The 26,423-nt window shown below is 32.2% G+C and overlaps 1 protein-coding gene across 2 annotated transcripts; it reads left to right on the forward strand.

Annotated features, from left to right (window-relative positions):
• Positions 1-43: 43 nt before the first annotated feature.
• On the forward strand, positions 44-23,400 carry LOC134716231 (uncharacterized). 2 transcript variants are annotated; one of them, XM_063579098.1, is made up of 7 exons: positions 44-215; positions 12,897-12,996; positions 14,880-15,059; positions 19,040-19,446; positions 19,957-20,050; positions 21,966-22,051; positions 22,778-23,400. In XM_063579098.1, the coding sequence occupies exons 2-7, from the start codon at positions 12,897-12,899 to the stop codon at positions 22,805-22,807; spliced, it is 897 nt and encodes a 298-aa protein (XP_063435168.1). In that variant the 5' UTR covers positions 44-215; the 3' UTR covers positions 22,808-23,400. The 2 variants fall into 2 exon arrangements, with proteins under 2 accessions (XP_063435168.1, XP_063435167.1); XM_063579097.1 differs by lacking the exon at positions 44-215 and adding an exon at positions 9,647-9,775.
• The last annotated feature ends 3,023 nt before the right edge of the window (positions 23,401-26,423 follow it).

Below are 26,423 nucleotides of genomic sequence, written 5' to 3' on the forward strand. Positions count from 1 at the left end.
ATCAGATTTCTAATTGCAATCTTCACTTGTGTTTTGATAATGATATAATACAGAGTTTTTTTTATATTCTTCTTGAATATTTGAAACTAATTAAGCATAACAAACAAATGATAAACAAAACTTAATCTTGGCGAAATACTTGATGAATGTAACTTTTCATCTTTAATGAAATTGGATAGATTTCAAACATTTTTCGTTTAATGTATGTTTAGTTGGTGGGTAAGAATTTAACATAAATTTTTTTTCAGAACTAACACCTCCACTGGCCAGTTATATTCTAATGATATATAAGAATTAGCAGAAGTTTTTCTTCCTTTTTGGTGGCTTACTTACACATTTCTTTGGAAGACTTGGCCAGTCAAACAGATATTGGGGTGTATTTTATAAGTTATGATATCAAATTTCTAAATGAAAATAAACAAACTATTGCAATGTATTTTTATTGATAAACTTTTAAACTTATAGTTTCATCTATCGCAGCAAATTGATTGCATTGTGTCTGGTTCTGTTTTTACACAATGCCCTACACACTGTTTCCGATCACACGCTTCCGTCCATATTTGGCGGCACCGGTTTCTGACAGTCTTTATTATGATAACATGTAATATGTAGTTATCTCAAAGCCAATCTTGTACGTGTTATGTGTATGTTTAGGATTTACAAGACATGTGTAATTAATCACAAAATCAGTAGGTAGCTCTAGTAATTAATTTTCTATGTCAATGGCCTACTATCGCTGGCTTATTGTGAGATTTACGGAAGATTTTCATTCAACAAGTTTGTGATTAACTGCATGATGACTGAGAATAAAACTGAAGATGCAATATTTTTTTCTTGTATTCAGTCAAAACAATACACACGATTGTTATCAATATAATTTGTTTTCTCCTATTTTAAATAAATAAGAATTATAGCCTAGATTATGTTCAAACATAGTGGTATATAAATTTTAGAAAAGATAAACCTTGTTCGAATATCAGACGAAAACAGAGGTGGGAGATACCAAGGTGACATTCAAAACCTCATGTATGGAGGACAAACTGATCACTGAGAAACGACATTGTGTAAAATTAAAGATCACAAAACACGACATACAAATACATATAGATTGATACCATGGTTTAGTTTTATAAATTGTGACTTTGTTGGATGGGGAGTTGTCTCATTGGCATTCATACCTCATCTTCTTATATCTATAGATTATAGAATTATATCATATCTAATATCATATACTTTTAAAACTGTCAACAGCCTGACAATACACAAATAAGGCCGTTAGTTTTCTCGTTTGAATTGTTTTACATTTTCATTTCGGGGCCTTTTATAGCTCACTATGCGGTATGGGCTTTGCTCATTGTTGAAGGCCATACGGTGACCTATAGTTGTTCATTTCTGTGTCATTTTGGTCTCTTGTGGAGAGTTGTCTCGTTGTACACGGTAATTCATTTATTTTTACCGAAAAATTACATACAAAGTACTGGCTGGCCATTTTTGTCAGCAGAAAATAAAAAAAGGGTTATTTTGGCAGTTTTTCTGTTAACACAATATGTTCGTAAATGATTGATGGATCGATTGTACTATTGTTTGCTAAACGTCCAATTGCAATGATTGCATGCAGTACGAGAAACTTTGAACAATTAATATAGTAGGTAGGTTTTACGACAGGGAACAACAGGAAAGATGGACGGTAAATACACACTCGGTCTCCCACGCTAACACACTGTTGTATATGTTGGATATGGACCAAGTTTAGCAACATACATTTTGTAGGTACCAACTAAGGAATTCTTGTAAGGGTTCTTAAATGTGCATAGAGTGTGACTTTTATAATACGACGCAAGTAGGACGACAGAAATAACGAATGGGAAATTGAGAAACCTACGTGAAAATAATTGCATGTTGGGTAGGACGCATTAGCGTTTTAACAGGTCACCTACATAGTTGTAATAAGAGTTTTTTTTTAAACATATCACTCACTTAAACTATTGTTAATTTTACATTTTTAGATGGCGATGTTCCTTTGGCACCATCTTACGGTGTTTATATTTCACAACTTGTTCGCTATGCCCGTGTCTGTTGTGACGTTTTTGATTTTAACGAACGCAACCTTTGTATTACTGGTAAATTATTAAACCAGAGATATCGTTACCATAAATTACTTAAAACCTTTACTAAATTTTTCCATATATATAAAGATTTGGTTTTGAAGTTTGGTTGTACCCGTAGAAAGCTTCTTTCAAACGGGATAGCACATCCTTATTTTTTACAGAAATGTTGTTAACCGTGCCCGGAAATTTAGAAATGATCCACGTAAACTTGTCGCTCCTTTAAATAAACTTATTCTAAAAGGTTACCTATTCAACACTGTAATAAGATCATTGAATATTGTTTTTATTGGTATAAATATTGATTTTGTTACATGTATCAGTAAATTAAAAGCTAACAAAATATAACTAGTATGTTATATACTTATACATATTCATGGATCTACAATCTGTCGATACCTGTAACTTGGCATTGCATAAGGTCATGTTTTCTTTGGCTGTTTATGACGTCTTTACACTACATCCATTGGATGTTGGATGTGTACGGATTGATAGTTTGGTCTAAGATGCATGATTTTTTTATTAGTTGTTAGTGGCTTTGAACTAGTTGTCAGATAACTGCGAGTACTCTCAGATCTGTTCATGGTGTCGGGATGTATAAGTACCCGCCACGGCCACTTGTTTTTTGTCCATCTGATGAGTTAAGCCTTTTTCAACAGATCTTTATAGTTCGTTCTTATGTTGTACTGTTATACCACTGTCCCAGGTTAGAGGAGGGTTGAGATCCCGCTAACATGTTTACCCCCGCCATATTATTTATGTATGTGCCTGTCCCAAGTCTGGAGCCTGTAATTCAGTGGTTGTCGTTTGTTTATGTGTTACATATTTGTTTTTCGTTCATTTTTTTACATAAATAAGGCCGTTAGTTTTCTCGCTTGAATTGTTTTACATTGTCTTATCGGGGCCTTTTATAGCTGACTATGTCGTATGGGTTTTGCCCATTGTTGAAGGCCGTACGGTGACCTATAGTTGTTAATGTCTGTGTCATTTTGGTCTTTTGTTGATAGTTGTCTCACTGGCAATCATACCATATCTTTTTTTTTATAGGCATATATAATTTGTTATCCACAATCTGACCGAACGAATGTGGCGTCGGATTTATACTCACCGCATAGCCAAACTGACAATTAACTTTGGCAAGGGTCATAGAGCCGGTTTATATTTGTATACCCATGTCATTCTTGTGTAAATTAATATAAGACATATGTGAAATTTAAATTATTTTCAACTTCGTATAGGATTTGGTCTTCCAATTATTTTAATTCAAGCACCCCTACTGAGTCTTATTTTAGAAAAAACGCGAGTAGGGCGTACCAAATTATAAGCTTGGTACATTTGATGAGTTTTGTCTAGACTTCATCTTTGCCGCTACACAGTAACGAATGCTTTGTAATTCCAATGTTTTTTTTCTGTGTACTGTTTTGCTGACTTGTTAGTTTGTTCGCTGAACTTGAACTAGAAAACACCTCTACTCGCTCGACAATGTTAAACCAAGCGCTCTTCAATATGGTGTAAAATTTGGTTCAAAGTTCAGTGGACAGTATTACAAATTTATGAATACATCAAATCAGTAGGTTTTTGAAATGCGGATTACCGATTCTATATAATATATCGATATTGCTGTTTTTACATGTGTATTTGCAAATAAAGTATATAACAGTAACTGATAGTCTGTTTAAATTGTATATTCCATACATGCAAAGTAATTCGAAAAGAGCTTTCGTTAAAACATTCTCTTCAGTGAAGTATTAATTCCCACCTACAAGCATTTTCAAGAGTCGGCAATGGCTTGTTGTTACGTACATGTGTACTTTATCTCAATCCCTCGATGGTATTATGTCATACAAGTAGTTGAAGTGGGTTATAAAGCTCAAATTTGTCAAATAGAAATGGCTATACCCTTCACGTGCAATTATATCAGAATGCGATTTGTTACTAATGTAAAGTAATGGTATCTAAAGAAAGTAGAAAAAACGATTACGAAAAAGGTAGTGTCATTCACTGATATTGTCATTTCATTCGTCAAAGAGTGCACTCTCCAAATTTTTTACATCGGAAACCAGTGGGTTATTTGTGTTTTTATCGGTATTTTTGTGTTTTTACTTTTTATCTTATTTAAAAAGATTTGAAGGTTAATGCATAAAGTGTTCTTTTAAATTTCATGAGACCATAGAAGTTATATATTACTAGTAAAATTCCACGATGAGACAAATACCATGCTTATTAAATTATTCCTGCTTCAACTCAACAGAGATTAATTGCATTACATCATAATGCGATATCTTTATCTTTCCCCAATTATATAGTTATATGATGACACAGTTAAGTTACTTTTATTCTGATTATACTGCTGGTTTTTGTTCGTAATACCGTCTATAATAATTAAGGCTAATTTTGGGGGTTAATTTTATTCCATACGGATTTCATTTCAACACTTTTCTTTTTTAAGGAATATTATTGATCATCAAAGAATATTACAACATGAAGTAAATTTTGATTTTTTTCAATTAATTTTGTGCATTTTTACATCCGTAGTTTTGATGGATATTAGTGTTGTTCAAAATTAGATTATTCTATTCTGGTCGTGAAAATATGTTTTGACTTAACGAATTTATTGTATCATTATAAGTTTAAATTTGTTTTTTTGGCATAGCAATATAATTCTACTCGGGACAATATTCCCCCATATTCATGCAATAACCCTATATTATGAAATACTTAAACTAAACTAAACAATATAAACTTAAAACATATGAATAATAATTATACCAACCGTTTATAATTTCAATCTGACAATTATCTGTTCGATGATCGAAAAGCAAACAATCTTAAAATTTATTAATATCTTTTGGTAAGACATATTTTACAGATTTGTGCGTCTCTAATGACTTTTTGAGATTGATTCTGCAAATAAAAGATATGGTAAATTGAATGGCAAATAATTAGATTACACGTAAATCAATTATAATAAATGTCAAAATAAGTAAAAACGGTTTGACTTTACATCAGGAATCGTGACCATTTCTTGAAACTCTGGTCGTAAGATATTTTTTGCAGAAGTTATATATATATTATTGCAATAGTTAGTTATACAATTAGAAGGTGCATCAGGTCGGTGAAACTTGAGCAGAGGATTTAGAGAAATTAATTGCATTACATCTAGATGCGATATCTTTATCTTTTCTCCCATTATATAGTTGATCCAGATACAAAGTCATGTCGGGTCTGAATAATTTGAAAAATTCGATGTATTAATATGCTTGTTGATAGAATACTAAACAATCTGTACGATTCAAAATCCCTATAACATCTCTTTAAGATAAGATAAGATAAGATAAGATAAGATAAATTTATTTTATTAAAGTGTCACTCATTGATCTTACAAAATAGTACAATCACATAAAAACCAACATAAATATCAACACCCAGCCTAAAAAGACTTATGAGACACTGTTATATACCTGAGACTACTATAACACATGTTATATGTGTTATAGTAGTCTCAGTATATACATACAAAACAGCTCAATCACACAACGTAAAAAAAAAAGATCGGAGAAGGCCTGCTCCAAGATTTGATAATAGCCACTATCCAACAACCGGTTACTATATACAAAGAACTGCGCTTGTTAAAACTTAGTTGAGTTTTTACGTATAGAGGCTTATGTTTTATAAATCTGGTGAAACCCTTGCATTTCATAGCTGGCCGGACTGACATACAGATAGTGTTTCTTTTCGAGTTTGCTTGCATGGTTGTGCGTTTTATATTGTTGTTTAGGAAAAAACAAAAAATATCTACCCATGCCATTTAGTACATTCAGAGTTAATCATAAACAAAACAAACAAACAAAAAGCAATGGAAACGCTTGTATTGCTGTTTCTTCAGCCCAAATTCTCAATGAGGCCATGTTTGTATGTTTTCGATTAAAAGGTCTATCCTGAATCAGTATAAAGGTTTGAGCTCTCATTGTTTAACAATTCGTTTTTGCATGCAAATTAACTTTTTGTAGTATTAATTTTCATTATTTAAGATTTCAATAGTAATCTTCGAAAGTTCACCGTTAATATTCTCTCCATAATTTAGTCTGTATCAAAAATGGCAAAAGTGAGGATTTAGCTATTTGCAAACAGTTAGTGTGTTCAGAGACATGTATACTAAAGAAATATAAAAAAGACTGTTAATAAATATATCTCTCTCGTGTGTCCTCATAACCAAACTTAAGTGTCCCAGAGCAAATTGATATTAAACTTAAAATATTTCACAGCTTCATATGTGGATATAAATCCTCACTCAAAATTGTGCTAAATAGTGACATTGAGAAGCCATTTTGAGACCCGAGTTGGGACCATTCAAGTAGTTTTGTTATCCAACGATCATTTTATTCAGGATTATCCTTGTCCAACTATAATAGAAGAAACCGTTTTATAAACCTTATATGTAATTGTTTAAACAAACACAACCTCGAAATATTGCTTTGTTTTGTTTATTTTTGTTCCAAAAGTCGGGAGCCTTATCGAGTACAGAATCTAAAATTTGGGCTTCTTGAATCGGGATATAAATTTGCCTATAGTTTTATTAACTATTACTAAAGAAAGCTTCAAATTACAAATAAACTATGCCTCTATATAAATTTAAATTATTCCTAACGGAATTGTGTTGATATAGATTGTATTTTATTTAAGAATTGAATGCTTCTTTTTGTAAATTTATTGGGGTGTAAAAGCGTTGACCGAAGTACATTTTGTATGAAGCGCGGAAGCGCTTAATACTAAAAATGTGCGCTTTGTCAACGCTTTTACAACCCTATAAAGTTACAAAAAGAAGCATTCAATACTTATAATTACATTTTTTTAGCTATGATCATAAAAACACGAATTTTACAATTTTTGTATTTTATTCAGCTGTGCACTTTATTGTGGGACCACGTGTTATCATGAATGAAAAGTTTTATTGAGTGATGCAACTGCTTACTGAATAACAAGTGATGTGCAGTTGGCCAATCAAAATAAAGTATTATAATGAAACATACATCGAATGTAATTATTATAATTTGGTTGTTTTCTGTACGTTAAAACCGTTTGTAAATAATAGTTTGGCAAATTTTCTACCCTCGAGAAATCTCGTGTACACGCGTGAAGTTGACCGCTGGTTAATAGCCGTAACGATAAGTTGCCAATCTCTGTATTTATATGTCTCTGGTGTGTTGTAGTTGATAACTATTCCGAATCAACATTTTGTTTTTGCATGCAATCTGCCAAATATATATTTTGCAGTATAATTCTTTAAAGATTTCAAGAATTACCTTCGAAAGGTTACCCTAAATATTATATCCATATTATATTAAAAATTTCATTTGAGAAAGTTTAAAAAATGGCATTTGTTAGGATTTGGCTACTGATTAGTAAGAGAAATTGTCAAGAATTTTCCTCACTTCTTTGGATTATCTTCCTTTGGTCGAATGAACATTAATAGCCGGTTGTTTGTATTCAGCTTGAAGATCACGTGACATTGTGAAAGTAGTATCTCAAATATCAGGCGTCCCCACCCTTAGATGTAAATAACGTGGGACATAACGCCAATGAGAAATCAAGCCAACAAAAAAAATACCAAAATATCACGGTATCTTAAATCGAACGGTTAAAGAAAGATAAGCAAGAAAAGATAAGTTAAAATAATCAAACATAATTATTTTTGGTTATTTTATGTATATTTTATATATTTTTTATTATCTATTATATAAACAGCGAAAGTCAAAGCACAATCGACAACAAATGTCCAAAAATATCAACTAATTCATGATTGCGTACGTAAAACTTATGAATGGAAGTGTCTTCAACTTTACTGAATGATACCGTTTGAAGCACTTGGTTCATTATCTTTCTTGTAAGAAGATACCCTCTATAAGAATCATTAATTGAAACACAAGTCTGGTGATATTGTATCAACTATAGACGGTAACCAGACACTACTGTAAGGATTGCTATGTTTAGCTAAAAACTAACGCCCTTCTTAAGAATAGCATTTGGGTTGATAAAAAGTTAACGTCCAGTAGCAAATATTTCATGCATATCCTTGAGAAGATATTTACAATGATTTTTATTAGATTTTTTTTTTCAAAGCGAATCGACTATTTATTCCCAACAGTATAAGATCGTCAAATTAGCAATAACCAAAATGGTTGTTCTTCCCTCAACGGGTATCAAGCCCCTGCATCTTTGACATCGTGGTGACAGTGGCCTAGACCACGCGAGTAGCTATGCTATATAGAATATAGCTTTTGTTGGTCGAGTTATGTCTTTCCGCGTCGTCTTTATCTAGGGTTGTACCCTAGTATATTATGTATAGTGGTAAGTATAAATTATGTACCTTCAGATCATCCTTTATATATATGCTACAGACAAAACATATATGATCTGACGTTGATGCGTATTTGTATATCCCACACTGCCAACGGATGCACCTCTAAAAACCTGGATTTTACGGCCGCACGTGATAGATTGGTTGCTTATTTTACATCCTGCCACAAATATTTCATGTATGTTCTGGACAGGAACATAATAATAGTAGGTTCTGCAAAGTAAGTCGACCTGAAGAACATCGGGAAATAACAAATGTCTCTTAAAAATTACTTGCTGGATATATAGGACCGATATATTGCCACCCAGTGGGTCTTCTATGGGCTACTCAAAGAGAAGTTGCAATGGTTATTTAACATATAGATATAAACTGTGGCAGCATATGTTGCTGTTGAATACACTGTTCACCAAAAGTTATACAAATATGTCAATTAAATGAAGAATCATTCATCGTGTCATTTTTAAAGTACTGACCTGAGAAACGGGCCTGCTTATATATTGGGAAAATTTATTACAAAAAGATATGAAGGTCGAACGCATGCTTCCTGATACACAAAAGACAATACCGATCTGACTATGCTACAAAGAATGTAAAGAAGAAATCGTTCTTTTTTGTTGACAATTGTTGTTCTCAACCGACCTTAATTTTCAATTTCTATAAGTAAGATATAATATGAGGCTTACATGTAACTGTACCTGCTGTATACTTTATTCATGTATGATGAAATATATGCGTTCTACATTTTCAAAAAAACTTTGAATTATTCAGTAAGAGTACAACGTACATGTATAGAGTAACGTGAAGCTTCTTTTGATGCTCATGTCTAAAGAAACAACTAAGTCGACAAGAAAAGGAGCAAAACGGTTGGTTCCATTGGAATGCCGAAATAATTTGATTGTCCCTTGGTCTGATTTAATAAGTTTATATTCAGCCATTACAGGTATAATACTGAAAGCTTTGTAATAATTATCTGTTAGTAATTCAGGCAAACCATTCTATTTGGTAAATGTTTATGATATGATTATTATTATTATTTTATATCATATTAAGTTTTTTTTTTTATTAAAACAAAGATGAATTGGAATTATTACCTATATCTTAAATCGTAATCTTTTTATTTCCGCCTACGGGACAAGATCGTATTTTGTACAAGTCAATGTAGACGATATATACGGGACATAGGGTGTAGAACGATCTTATCTAATTAATTACCTGAGAGTAATTGACATATAAAGTATGTCCAATACACATTTGTTTATTTATTGTTTTAGACGTAGACGGATAGAATAATATTGATGAAAATATGGATATGGTTCGTATTATTTGATTTATTTGAATAATTAGAGAGTAAAATTATAGAACAATTACATTTTCAAAATTTAAAAAAGAAAAATATTTGTATTTCAGGAAGTAAAAAAATAAAATTGTTGTTCAGAGTTCACAAAGTTTAAATTTAAAGTAATCCTCAAAATCATGGCAGAAAAGCAAAAATAAGAAATGTATACAAAATAAATATGAATTTCGCAAGTATATAGTTTCCCCATGTTTATAAGTTCGTGATGTGTTAGGTACAAATAAACTAAACGATATTCAAAAATTTAGATATACGGTTACCGACTATATTCTTCGTAGTTTTGATAGAATATCAATACTGATCATGTGTCCGACAAAAGGGACTTAATTGTCCGAAATATAATATTTAAAAAAATCGGCAGAACGTAGCATGCGGATTTAAAAGAAAACAAATAAAAAAACACTTCAGATCATCCGCTTACGTCCTTATTTGACTCTTTTTTTTTTTAAATTGATCGAAGTAAAGAAAGCTGAAACCCTCTCATTGAAATACAATAAATGTAGTAATGTGCATTTCTTCTTAAAATGTTAGTGCTATCATGCGATGGCTAGATACCTACAGCATTTTTTAACTGTCTGGTAAAATTGCACACATTAATCATTTACATGCTACGTATGCCGTACGTTAGAACATCAAACATAACTGCTTCACACTTCAGCACATGTACCATTCGTGTTCCTTATTATTAACATGTCATTTTATGTACTTAGTTTACCATTAAGAAATAATTATTGTAACATAATAGTTAAGTAGAATTGTCATGGTGCAGTATAATATGTGCACGTACAACGGTATAATTGTTACTTTATTACAACCGTTTTAACATGTAAATTCAGGGATGTTAGATGTATACAGGAAAATTATTTGTGATTTATTGTTTTCTAGTATCCGACAAAAGGCCTGAAATCCGCCTCTTTTTGTTTGCTTTTGATAATCCTAAATGAAAAATTCCGTCGTTTACGGATCTTAACTGCTTCCTAGGGCTTATGTTTTTGATAACAAGTTATGACATAGGATTGCTGCTTTCAAAGAAGCTATTTACCTAATGGTTCTCAAAAGTAAAGTTGAAGTTATCTCTTTTTTTTTCTTTTGTCTGTCAACAATTTTGATTAACTTTGTGACAGTTATGGAATATCTGTAATACGGATGACCCTGTGGATATATATGATATTTATTCTTCTGAAGCACCATGGTTCTTTAGAGGCTATATAGGGTTTTAATATGTTGCTCTTGCTTTACGCTAATTGACAAATACTTTGATATATGTTCTATGACACATCTCTGTTAAAGCAGTTACAAACGCAAATAAATACATGGTCTATATTTCGGGTGCCATATGTGGAGCAGGATCTGCTTACCCTTCAGGAGCACCTGAGATCACCCCAAGTATTTGGTGGGGTTCGTGTTGCTTAGTCTTCAGTTTTCTATGTTGTCTCTCCTGTACTATTATTTGTCTGTTTGTCTTTTTATCTTTAGCCATGGCGTTGTCAGTTTATTTTCTATCTATGAGTTTGACTCTCCCTCTGGTATCTTTCGTCCCTCTTTTTCAATCTCTGATCTATGATGTATAGTGACCCCAGCATGTATGGTATACATCTGAATATAAAAATATGAGACAACTCTTCACAAAAGACCAAATGACACAGAATTTTACAACTTCGCGTCACCGTGCGGCCTTAAAAAATGAACAACTCGAAGCCCATACCATACCACATATTCAGCTATGAAAGGCCCCAAAAATTACAAAAGTAAAACAATCAAAACGAGACAACAATCGATCTAAATATTGTAAAAAAAATGCACCACAGCAACGAACGACAAACACTGAATTTTAGACTCCTTGTTCCGGACAGGCACATACAGAATATGGCGGTTTAACCAAGTTAACGGAATCCCAACCCTCCCCTAACCTGGGACAGTGGTGTAACAGTACAACATAAGAACGGACTGTAAAAATCAGTTGAAAAAGGCTCATCAGATGGATAATAAACAAAAATACATCTAACAAAAATGCAGTGAACGTGGCCAGGTACTTGTACATCCCAATAACAAAAAGACATGAAGTACATAACTGAGAGTACTCTCAGTTACTGATAGCTATTTTAAAGCCAAAAAGATGACCTTGTGATTGATTGATGAATTGATTGAAAGATGGTGCCCTAAAGGAGACACACAGTGACACGAGCGGGATTAGAACTCACAAATTCAGTGTTATAACCCTATGCAATTCCAATGATCATGTATCAACAGATTGTAGATCCATGAAAGTGCATAATGTATAATACTATAATATTTAGTGTTGCATGCGATTCGCTGGTGGAATATCTTTCTCAAATGATTATTGAACAATATGTAATTCAAGTTTGATCACGGATTTGAAAATAGGAAGTATGTGTTTTTGTGTTATGAAGTTAATATTGCCATTATTTGCTCAATGAGTCTTTAGGTTCGGAAATACATAACGCATGCGTTGACCAAACATATCTTTTTGACAGTATATTTGAAATAACAAATGACATACATATCTGACTTAGAGAATAAGTTTGTCGACCTCTCTGCTCTATGCTTTATCAGCCTTAATTTGGTTAGAGAAGATGTAAGGAAGTCTTAGAGTACACATGTCAAGCATTTTTGCTGATTCAAGTTTGAGATCTTGACGATATGTTGTAACAAACATAATTATAAAGGTTTTTTTCTATACGGCATCTTTACAGCTTGTATTTTTTCGTAGATATTGTAAGCGAGGGAACTGAATTACTCGAAAACAGCAGATATAGCATCTAGAGACAAACATTGAATTAATTGCCAAACAATTGGACGCTGTGACTCTGCCGTTGGCGTCATTTGTTTATCACATTTTAATTTGCGTCAGTTTTTTTTCTTCAAATGCAATATTAAAAGATATTATTTATTCATAACTGTCAAGTTCATCTGATAATAAATTTTATATTCAATTTAATACTTATTTTTTTCGGATGCCAACTTTTATCCTGAGGGGTGATTTTTTTGGTAGATATTTTGTAAACATTTTTTTCTCTTTACCTACAATGTTTTTATAAAGAATTTATGTTTATTATAGATGTTTATTTTAACGGTGATGTACCTGTTAGAACAAGTGCTACCATGTAACAGTCAAACAACCCTCAACAACTTGTTCCCTGTTGCTCGAACCATTCCAGGTATTACATTTGTAAGAAATATTCTCAATTATTCATGTTAAGGCAAATTTTATCACACACTCAATCCTTTGGACCGTTATGGGATATTAATGGTGGCTGGTGTAGGACATTTCGCATCTCGCCTTTCATATTCTTTGGGGCGGAAACGCGAAATAGCGAATTCGAAAACGCGAAATCGCGAAGTTAAAAACGCGAAAACGCGAAATTGATCGGCTACTGGACTTAATAAAACAAATGGAAATCCCCCCAAAAATCAATTATGGAATAAGACTGTATCATACTAGAATTTACGACAAAGGTGAGGATTTCAACGTTTTAATTGTCAACAATTTTTTTCAGTAGCTATATAGACCCTGCCCAACCGTATGGCGTTTGTTTACATGTCACAATCAAGTCAAAAGTGACATGAGATCTTTAGAACTCAGAAAAGTTGTGTAATCTGTCAACCGATTGTATCCAATTCCCGATCGCGTAATTCAGACTTCCTGTAATACGCGTGATGGTAGAAGCATGCATAGCAGGATGAAGATCATAGATTTCTACAAGTATTATTTTGGTTTCTTGATTGGTAACAATAATCGGTTTTTTAAATTTGAATTTCGGTAAAAGTAAACCTAACATTGCCTAGATCATTTCGAAGGTGTATTAAATTATGATACCCAATGGTGATGTCTTCAATTCGGTCCTCAAAATGGTTGGACTAGAAATAAGAAATGTGAAATATCCCAACCCAGTAGTAGTGGAAATCCCCTTCTTTTAGTGTGGGATGAATAAATACACAGCCGCGTTTGGTCAGAATCGGGAGGTTGCATAATTTGCTCCGTGTTGCGAGAATGGCACGTTTTTCTCCGCGCAATACTAACTACTAGTACTGATACCTGAATCTCTATTGAAATCAATATGCAAGGCAAAAATTCTGCTCAAATATACCCTCCTTTTAAAGTAACAGTTTTATTTGTCATCCCTGATCCTGGTCGAGACATATACTGTATAGAATATACCTTATTGATTGATATATTTTTGGGTCGTCTCTATTACGCAGGAAACATTACTTATGGATTCAATGTTAGCGATACAAGATCTCTAGGGTCTCTTTATAGTTTTAATCATAGCAATTAATAAACTTATTTCCGCTTCCTGGTTGAATTTTCAGAGTTTGTCTAAAAATGCATAAAAAAGGAACATCAAGATTATAATGTTATAATGTATGATTTACTAGCATTTAGTAACTTCATCAACTAACAAATAGTATTGAAGACGTTGTATTCTTCGGCAGATTGTGCAGGAATAATCTTCATTAATGTTCAAGAAAAGTGACATTTGGCAAGGATCAATATGCCAATCAAGTTAAAGAAGATTTAAGGAAGAGATTTAGTAAGATCCATATTTGTGTCTGAAAATGACAACTTAAATTATGACTGTGACTTGAAATGATCAGGTGCCAAATATCATTTAGATCACTTTAATTGTAAACATTCTTAATTTTTACTGATAATGATATAATTACAAACATCTTCTTTATATGGAATGGCTGTTTAAATGTTTTTCTAGAAGTACATTTCAATATGATACTTTAATAGCTGATATTTTTCGAATAAAATTTCCTAGTTGCTCATAGTTTTTTTTTTTATCTATTTCTTTTTAATTTTACCTAAACGTTTTTATTTTTAAGTAATCAAATTTAGCTACTTTTAATTGATAGATGATGTATTACACATCATCTTAAGATACGACTGTTTTATAGTTTTAATTTGAGTACAGAAATAAATTTCACTACTTTTAATAATATATTTTTTTTTAATAATCAGCTTTTGGCATAAATAGCTCATAAATCTTTTATTTATTTTTAATCTTACGTAAATAATTATCTGGTTTATTTCTAGGCTGCCACCTTGAAGCAGTGACAGATCCGTCGTATTATATCATACATTTGAATGGTTATGCTATTCTTAGACAATGCAAAGCTGAGTACACGTATTCTCCTTTGTACTGTGATTGTATAAAGCCAAAATTAACAAGAATACCGAGAGTGGCAGTATTTGTTATTACAAAAAGGATTTTAGGTAAGGTTTATAGGAAATATTTGGAAAGCTAATCACGCAAAGCATGTTGCAAACTACATGCAGATCTATTTATAATGTCCAGTTACCTATATAGAAGTCTTATGAAAAATTTGAGATATGGATTGGTTTTATTGCATTTTATCAAAACAGTAATCAAGCAGTTGAAATATATTATCAAATATTAACACAGCGAATTTAAGATGCAGTTGTCAACTAAGGAAAAGACGTGTTTTTGTTCCGGACCATATAAGTATTTGGACATTTTCAAAATACTCATTTTAAATTCGAATATATATATTACAGATCAAGATTACTGAAATCCCGAATCAATTCAAAAAGTTCAAATGTAAAAGAAAAAAAGATAACTAATATTTATATAATCTGTTGATCTCCTGTATTTAATATATTACATAGATATGATTTTGCTCACTGAAATTGAAGTTATCGAAAGTATTCATGATGTTGGAATACATTTTTTGAGGATGCAAAGATTTTTAAAAAGGTAGCGATAGCTCTTTGTTACCCTTATAGTACCAGTTGTTGATATGATTTTCCCCGATTATTATGTAGGGTTGATGATTTTATTGGTAAAAACGCATGTTTGTACAAACTAGAATGCAGTTTTAGCATATTAAGCTCTTTTTATGATATGGGTGATATAGAACTTTAAACATGCAAAATGAAACTACACATTGGAAAACAAAATGATTTTGACTAACCCATATGGTCCAGCTCGTACTATCTACCGCGTGACGTGCCAGTAATGGTGCAGAAGCATTCAACAGGAATTATGATGAACTTTTTTATGCATTTCGTCCTTAAATGTTTGTGGTTTTGGACAATAAAGTGAAGTTACAAGCTGCTACATACTTTAAATAGGAAAGTACCCATGCAGCAACAGTAAGAAGAAGATATTTTTCAGAAAAGAAAATATTTTCCGTGTAAACTGCCGGTGCCAAGTCCGAATAAAGGAAGAGGGAAGTAATTTTTCTTCTTATTGGCGCAATCATGTTTTATTTTTGGCGTAAAAAGTAAAATCACAAAAGTACTGAACTCAGAGGAAAATCCAATCGGAAAGTCCATATTCACATGGCAAAATCAAATAACAAAACACATAAAAAACTAATGGAAAGAACTGTCATATATTTCTGACTTGGTACAGGCATTTTCTAATGTAGACAATGGTGGGTTAAACATGGTTTAAAGCGCTAACCCTCTCACTTTGATGACAGTCTCATCAAATTCCGTTATATTTACAATGATGCGTGAACTAAACAGATATAATAAATAAAATAGTCAAAATATGGGTACAGCAGTCATCATCCTGTAGCAATTTTAAAAAGAACAATTTAACAGAACACAAAAACATCTAACTACAAAGACATTCATTGATTCGCGTGTGTGATGTCAGAAAATTTTATGCGTCACATATTTTATAAAATATCACATGGCCAGTGTTAGCATACAGGGTTAAAAAATCAAAAGTATGTAAGAATTAATTTCAGAAATAGACCGAGATTCAAAATAGACCAAAAGTTATATAGAATTTATAAGAATCTACAAATAGTTCATTCCACTAGGCACTACGTAATTGAATAATTTTGACGTTTGTGGTTCAACGTATTTTGTATGCTCTTCAACCTTGTATTTGTTTGGCATTTTAACTGTTTTGATCTGAGCGTCACTGATGAATCTTATGTAGACGAAACGCGCGTCTGGCGTATTAAATTATAACCCTGGTACCTTTGATAACTATTGTAATTCATAATAGAAATATATCATAATGACATAAAATAGAACAATATCATAGTGACGGGATCTTTTAAAGTACAGAGTCACGACGTTATAAGAACCAAAGAAATACAACAGGTCGCATATACAAAACACACCACAAAAATGAAAGACAACACAAAAATGAAAGACAACACAAACACATTGACGGGATGTTTAAGTACCGAGCCACGTCAAATGGATATCGCGTAAAACAATCCAATAGTATAAGTAATATTAATAATAGAACAAAGACAAATGAAAGAACAATAAAACACGTTGTTAAGATGATAAACAACATCAGTACGCAGAATCTATACATCAAGACCATCATGTATTATTTGTGAAGTTGATACGGAATATTTATCAACAAGGTCTTGGTACCTTCCGATGAACTTTTTTATGAAAAAGGCCGAGACGTTCTTTGACATACCCCTGGTTCATCAACGTAAGTGATACCATATAATTTTAAAACAAGTGGCTCAAATGTAGCATTGGAGAAAAAAGTTGTGGCGCGAAAGGAGGCATTTTTGGTGCAAACGGATTTCTCTCATACTCATATGGTCCGACCGTACGCGTATGATCGGACTGTAAGAGTATACGTATACGATCCGGACTGTAAGCGTACGGTCCAAATACTCATATGTATAGTCTGGAACATTTCAATACAATATGCAAAAAGTTCCATTACAAAGTTGTGAACTAAAAAAACCACCGAGAGACTTACAGTGACAGTGATATCATCATCATCATATCCTCTCAATGACAAGAAAGTTAAAAAAAAAACTTTTTTAAGTTGAAATTTGAGCTCTCAGCCCTCCCTTTTCACTGCCTTTTAATAGTATAACAAAGGTAGAAAATATAATACACTAAACACGTGTACTCTGTTGTATTAAGTGAGTAACAATTGAAGAAGTTCATTAAACATACTGCACTTTGTTTTCTTTCTCTATTTACAACGCACATTTTTGTTTTACAAGAAACCAATAAGTAAATCAAACACGTGGTTTTTTTTAGAATATCTTTCTTGTTTGTGTCTACTTGTTAAAGGCGTATCTTCTTTTAAAAAAAATGTTCAGTTTGTTTTCTACAATTATGTAGCATATATATGCTACTACATAAAACATAAAAGCGAAAACGACATGGTTTTTATTCATAATGTATGTCATTTTCTTTAGTTTCTTTTGTAACCTTTTCTGACATCGGACTCTGACTTCTTTTGAACTGAGTTTAACTGCTTATTTCTGTGTGTTTCTTTATTTTACATTTGCTAAAGGTATAGAGGAGGGATTATATCTCACAAAACATGTCTAACCCCGCCGTATATTTGCGCATGTCCCAATTCAGGAGCATCTGGCCTTTGTTCGTCTCGTTTGTTTTTTAATTTTAGTTCATTTATTTGTTTTCATGTTTAGTAAGACGTCCATTTCCACTGAACTAGTACATAGTAATTAAGGGGCCAGCTGAGGCCCACAACCGGGTGCGGGATTTTCCCGCTGTTGACGACCCAATGGTGGCCTTCAGCTTTGATCTGCTCTTAGTTTGGGTTGTTGTCTCTTTGAAATATTCCCATTTTTCGTTCTCGATTTTAGATAAATATTTAAACGGATTTCCTGAATGAATCAAACGATATGTTATATAGAATTTTATTTCGGAAAAATATTTTGCGCCGGTTATGATGAATAATCATGAAGGGCTCAGCAATGTAATGCTTTCTAACTTCAAGGGTTTTCTGCTTCATGATTTTTTTATTTGAACATTCATTGTCGTTTAAAATGAAAACGAAACTTAATACAAAATATTGGTCGTGCGTGGGAAGCGTTTTTCTGAATTTCAAACATCTGGAACGCGTAAACTTAAAAGATTGAAAACCAAAGATGTATCATACTTGAGTTTAGGAGGAGCTATATTCCAAAACGGACGATACATATAATCATACTTGGTTTTAATAAATGGTACAGTTTACATCAATTGTGGTTTTAATAATTATGCATCAATTTTCTACTCAAAACCACAACTATTTGAAGAATGCACGGAAAGCTAGGTCTGATATTATTGTTTAGTTATATTTCTATATATATATATATATTGTGTTGACTAGTCTTTTGTCAAAATAGTCTATATACTACGCATTGCCATAGCATGTCAGATAAATCTTTTTTCTTTCTTTCTTTCTTTCTTTATTTTTTCATTCATTCATTATTTTGTAGAACAGAACGATAAAATAGTCAGCTGTCGTCCTTATTTCCAGTTCTTATTTGACAGAACAACGCTGTCCGAAGACGGAAGTGTTCCATCGTTACCAACAAGTACACTAAAATTCAACCCAGTGGCGGGAAGTACTGGTAAAACGGCTGTGACGTTTTATGGGGATGGAATTATTACAATATGGGGCATGAGTTACATTACGTTTGCACACAAATTTAAGTTCATGGTCCGTTTCAAAACCATGGAAGATTTTACTTATGAAGATAAACACTACAATCTATTTGGAGACGGACCTTGTAGTAACCGTGCTCCATATTATGGCGTTACAATAAATCCTGTTCAGAAATCCATTGCTGGTAATTTTATTCTCAACAACAATTCACCACTAAATCTGCAAATAGATAATGTTGTAAGTACCAATCTAAAATATAAAAAAAGAAGATGTGGTATGATTGCCAATGAGACAACTCTCCACAAGAGACAAAAAAAACGACACAGAAATTAACAACTATAGGTCACCTTTGGCCATCAACAAAGCCCATACCGTATAGTCGTCTATAAAAATCCTCGAAATGACAATGTAAAACAATTCAAACGAGAAAAAACTAACGGCCTTATTTATGTATTATGAAAATATCATGGTTAAATGCGGCAATATTTCCCGTTTATGTACTTTAGACACAAAAAAAACCCAAACAAACTCACAATTAGGAAGAAGCAAATTCATACTTTAAATTTAGGTACTTGTTGAAGTGCGTTTTTATAATAATCACGGAAGAGGATTAAATTTAGATTTTTGCCTACCGATGGTTATTTTAATTTGACGATTATTCGCTGATTTATTTTAAAAAGCAACCAACAATCTTGCTTCTTTGTAAACTAATCATTCAATAACATACTTCAATATTAATATTTTTAGGATTTCAATGATTGGATCGTACTTTTTATAGTTGGAATGGAGGGCGAAATAAGAATGTTTACCGAGACCGGTCGGGATCATGGTTACATGGGAAGTAAGCATATATTTTTTTGTTTTAGTTTAACCTTGAAACTATTATGCTAGTATCAGTTTACATTTTCATTTTTAGCCATTGCGTTGTCAGTTTATTGTCGATTTATGAGTTTTACTGTCCCTCTGGTATCTTTCGTCCCTCTTTTACATACAACGCAATGACTTAAAGCGAAACACGATGATTCGTCGTAAGTTCACAAACTACAATTCAGAGAACAAAATACTGATCAACATGACCTCGATAAAAACAGGATAAATTCAGGTGCTACAGTTTGGTCAAACATCATCCAAGGCGACAGGATCATTGGTGAACTAGACCTGCATGATAAAAAGTTCCTTCTCTACATGTAGCACCCAATTCATAAAAAAATCATGTAACTGAGACAAAAGTACCAATCAGTACACATCTAACTTTCAATGGAGGGAGTGTAAACAGTCACGAGGAAAATATGACCTTGTACAAGACTGCGATATATGTTTCGACAGATTGTAGAGCCAAGAATATGCATAGGTTTTATAAAAATAATACTAGATTTGGTCCTCAATGCTTTTCAACTTCGTACTTCATTTGGCCATTTTAGCTTTTTTGGATTTGAGCGTCACTGATGAGTCTTTTGTAGACAAAACGCGCGTGTGGCGTGTATATAAAATTTAGTCCTTGTATCCATGATGAGTTTATTTGATTTTTATTTAGTGATAACAAAATAAATATTAATACCAAAGAAAACAATATTTAAATATATAATGACAGCGTTAAATTGGTAACCTTTGAGAATATAATGGATATGAGAAGATGTGGTATGAGTGTCGTTGAGACAATTCTCCATCCAAGTGACAATTTTTAAAAGTAAACCATTAAAGGGCAGGCCAAGGTACGGTCTTCAACACGGAGCTTTGGCTCACACGGAACAGCAAGCTATAAATGGACCCAAAAATGACTAGCGTAAATCCATTCAAACGAAAAAAAAAAGGAAAAACGAAAAACACTTATGAACCACATGAAAATAAGTTTATTTAGACGATCAAGAAGATCGTTTCTAAATTTCCAAGATCGGTAAACAACATCTCCGTTAAAAAATAAAGATATGATAAAATAAATTTTCTACAGGTACAACCATATTTCAAATGCAAATTTTATATTTATGGAAGAATTTAGTTTAAGATTTTAAGTAATTTGAGATAACAAAATATCTGACTTAATAACTAACCAGTTATAGAAAGATTACGTTCATTGAAATCGTTTGCCGGATTATCATGGCCTCTATTTAGAGATTCAGTGACACAACTCACAATTGCAGGAAAGTCAATGGTACTTGCAAGAAAGTGAATGGTTCTTGCAGCCAAGTGAAAATCGAAAAAATTGACTTGTAACTTTAAATTCAAAACGCAAAGTCCCAAATAAAATGGCAAAATCAAAAGCTTAAACACATCCGACTAATGCATACCATCTGTAATGTCCCACACGTAGTACAGTGTAACTTTTATACGGATATCTAAAATTTAAAATAGAGTTATACCCTTGACGTCTAAAATTCTGTTCTGGATAATTCGACTATTTTGTATAGGTGTAGGGCCTTTAGATAGTGACCAAATAGTGCAGAGTCAGAGCATTGAGTTTATTGCTTTTCAATAACAAAAGTATTAACTTCTATCTGTTATTAGAATGAAAACTTTACTGATCATATTGCTTATGTTATTATCCTTGTTTCGAAGTATTCAGTTATTTAACTTCATGAGAGACGAAAGATACCGAAGGAACATTCAAACTCATAAATAAATACAATACATGATTTAAATGTATCAACGTCAATGTTCTAGATCTGTCACTTTTATTGAGGTCGTTGTCATTTTTCATGTTATTTGAAAATATTTGTTATTGTTTTTTTTTCAAACATTGGTAAATCTTCTGTTTTTAGTTTCGACAATTAAATCTTCCTCATGTGCCATGGAGATAGGGAAGGATTCTAAGTATGCACCAGGCTTTGTGGGATACGTAGATTCGGTATGTATTTTAATTTAAACATTGGCACAGAAAGAGGAAATTGCATTTATACATTCCGTTATAAGAAGGTATTTGTTTTAACTTCTCCCGACTATAATGTAGAATTAAAGTTAAAAATTGCCTACTGTCTAAATATTATGCTGGTGAATAGATTTTAAAAAAAAATAAAACAAACGAAAAATGAAAAAAAAAACACGTTACAAATTTCATGCGTTCGAAGCACATATCTATATTTACTTTCATCAGGGACGCTCATATAGCAGAACTTTTAAAAGCGAAGGACCAAAAACGTTGACAATTAAGTATTTTTGGCACTACTAATATTCTTTCCCAATCATTGTTAATTCAACTAGCACGGTCAAGTAAGTTGCAACAGTAGTTAACCGATGTTCAAGCCTTGTAATTTCTGTTAGAATATGCAAAACCAGTGAAAACAACTACCTGAATTGCATGAAAACATGACGAAATAGAAATGACCAAGTTGAACATGATAAAGTAAACTTTCCTATTGTTCTGTTAGCGGTAATTTTAATGTTTTTCTATTTATTGAAAGTCAAAATGGGAAGATTGTTTCGTTAGATATTTTTTTTGGTCAGTATTAGGTGGTTGCTGATTTATTATCTTTCTTTGAATAGGTAATATGATAATGATACAGGCTACTAGTATTTGAATCCTAAAGATAAAATAAACATATTTACATATGATTGCTATTATTTTTGTTTTCAGATAGAATTTTTCAATTGTTTTGAGAAATAGTTGAACGTAGTAGAAGAAAACCCTGTGATCTGTGATATAAATTGTAAATTTTGTTTTTATTCATTATTTAACATGGTTACATTCATATACTCTGGAACGTGTATTTCAAGACAGTGAACCCAGCCATGTCCATGAACAAGTTTTTGTCTCCATCTCCCAGACAAATAAGCATGGATGGACACTAAATGATACCTATTTGAATCAATAGTGACACTACTAACAATGATACGCACACGGAAAATGTATTCGACAGAGTGACCCTTTGCTGACACTTTGTCGCTTCATTAGGAGAGCTTACTACATTAGACAATGATATTATTAAATAATTATCACGTACAGTGTTTTTGCACTAACAAGCTGGACATAGATTAACAGCATGTGCTATTCTAACAATTCAGACAATATCGTGATAAAACAATTTCTAAAACCAGTACTATCTTTAAAGAAGATATTCGGTGTATATAGGTTGGAGCAAAATACTATTGATCATATCTAAATGAACTTAATTTGACTCCAATATATAGTCTTAAAATTCGTAAAATTGAGCACACGAACTTGTCTCTATCAAATATACATATAGACCATTAACTAAAGGTATGAAGGATTATGTAGATTATTTGGCCAGAGACAACAGCCTGTAAATTAAGATATTTACAATATAAAACATACAAAATTCAAGAGAAAACAGTTTGGGACAGGGAAAAAATGTCAATAACTTTACAAACATAATGTTCTTTAATGTTTGTGTCATTTTGGTCTTTTGTGGATAGTTGTCTCATTGGCAATCATACCACATCTTCTTTTTCATATAAAATAAATAAGGGATTCAAACTCTTACGGCGCGTATAACGGACACAAATTGAAGGAAGTTGATTTATAACACACTTTTTGACAGGACATTGTAAATATGGCACGAACCCCTCCCCTTTTAACACTCCATATTTCAGTGTCGTGTTTTGTATATATTCATAGATGTTTAAAAAATTGTCACGGGATAGATTAATGTAGAAACTGATATTTTCTTGAAAAAAAGTAAATGAAAGATATTTTAAAGCATCTCTCTAATAAAGCTTAAATTACTGATCTACTGAACCAAGTATGAAAACAAGCTTTACCTGTACAGAAGGTATTAATTTACTAGACATACATGACAAGGAATGGTCGCAATGAAATTGAAAATAACTTTACAGCAAAATATTAACTCGAATATCGACAATGATATTTTTGTAGTATCAATGAACATATTTGCGACGAAACCAACATTGTTCCCATAATTTAGTTTCATTAAGGCAATATTTAAAAAAACTCGAACCTATTAAACACTGTCGATAAAAAGACATCTGTATATATCTGAAACCTATGCTTCCCTCAGTTTGAGTTTGTTACCCTAATTTGACTTCCTGATCGATTTAAATGCTGACTTTATGCGGTATGGGATTTGCTCAATGTTGAAGGCCGTACGGTGACCTATAATTGTTAATGTTTGTGTCATTTTGGTCTTTTGTGGATAGCGGTCTCATTAGCAATCATACCACATCTTCTTTTTATATTATGAGATTTAAACATCTGTAAATAGTTATCAAAGGTATCAGGCTTATAATGTATTACGCCAGACACGAATTTCGTCTACATAAGACTCATCAGTAACGCTCAGATAATAAAAGACCTGAAAGCCAAAACAAGTCCAAAGTTGAAGAGCATTGAAGACCAAACATTTCAAAAAAGTTATGCCAAATACGGCTTAGCTAATCTATGCCTGGGATAAGAAAATCCTTACTTTTTCGAAGAATTCATACTTTAGCAAACAGTAAATTTATAAAAATGACCATATAATTGATATTCATGTTAACACATCAGTAAACTTCTGTTGCCTTTATATACATGTATAAACCCGCATTACTGCAACAGGACGAGGAATAACCAATCTGTTGTGGGCTATCTACGACGGCTACTATACTAAACAGTCTTAGTTGATTATAATGACTAAAACGAAGCAACAACGGACGTATTTATAGTATTTATTTTACATACATCGCCATTCTTTCTTCTAACTTGTTGTAACTGTTAATGCGACCGATGATGAAACTCCCTTAGTATAAATGAATGACAAGAGAGAGGTGAAAAATACAAAAAATTAAAATTAGAAAAAAACTGAGCTCCGAGGAAAATTCAAATCGGAAAGTCCCTAATCAAATGTCAAAATCAAAAGATAAAACACATCAAACAAATAGACAACAATTGTCATATTCGTGATTTGGTACAGGCATTTTCTTATGTAGAAAATTGTGGATTGAACCTAGTTTGTGGCGCTAAACCTCTCACTTGTTTGACAGTCTTATCAAATTCCATTATATTGACAATGATACGTGAACAAAAGAGGCATAATAGGTAAAAATGTCAAAATAGAGGTACAGTAGTCATCACTGTCACAATCTTAATAAGAACAAAAACAAACAAATAGTTAACAAAGAAGCACAAAAAAGCATATATCAAATTTAACAATCACGCCCATTGCTTACTTCTTTTAGTATTTTATTTCAGTATGTTAAAATCAACTCAAAAAGGATTGAAATATTATAGTGTAGAATTGCGCGTTTGACTTAAGAATGTAAACGACAAACAGGTAGCGATATAAAATAATTGTGTAGTTCAAAGTATGCAAAAGTTATAAAAGAACATTAACATAAGGGATATTCAAACGCCTAAGTCGAAAAACAATGCCATGGATAAAATTTAAAACGACCAAAGGACAAACAACAGTATATAAAGCACAATTAAGAAAACCAAAGACTGACCAAGTCGAACCCCATCAAAATGTACGGGGTTTCTCAACTGCTCCAGAAGGTTTGAAAGAAATACGGCATCGTGCGATAGCGGATTGTTAATTGACTCGAAATAACCCTTTATTTCATCAAATATAACAACCATTCCATCAGCATAAGTATTTAAATAGTAACACATTTAAACAGCAATTTATCCCACCAGAGGAACAAGTGACAAAACCGTTTGAACCTTGATTAGTCTTTAGTGTTCTATGTTGTGTCTTTTGTACTATTGTTGGTCTGATTGTCTTTTTCATTTTTAGCCATGTCGTTTTCGATCTTTAAGTTTGAATATCCCGCTGGTATCTTTCGCTCCACTTTGGTTATTGCATATTTGTTTTTACACGCATGAACAAGCGCTACCCCGTTTAGATGAGATTTTGATTTTCTTGCACTGTAGTTTCTTTTTACCAAAGTTGATTCAAATTCATCCTGAATACGGTTAAGTCACGTAATTGACTTTTATGAACACAAACTGTGGAAGATCGGTTTGGTTGAACTAAAATAATTAAGGATAGTCCTAGACTAGAAATATGCAATTGTAACCATAATTATGTAAATTGCATTTAAAAAAATATCTGTCTTTTCTTGACACTGTGTACAATCACAACTTCATTACGATTGAAGATTTGTGCTGACCGAAATCTTTTTTATTCTGCTTGAAGGTCAACAAAGAAATATATTTATACAAATGTCTAAATAATCAAATTGGCATGGCATGAATGATTCAATTTTAGGAATGACTTAACTGCTTATATTGACAAGAGATATAAGAAATTAATAAGAGAAATGAT

The sequence above is a fragment of the Mytilus trossulus genome, chromosome 4 (genome assembly GCF_036588685.1).
Source record: "Mytilus trossulus isolate FHL-02 chromosome 4, PNRI_Mtr1.1.1.hap1, whole genome shotgun sequence".
NCBI classification, from domain to species: Eukaryota; Metazoa; Mollusca; class Bivalvia; order Mytilida; family Mytilidae; genus Mytilus; species Mytilus trossulus.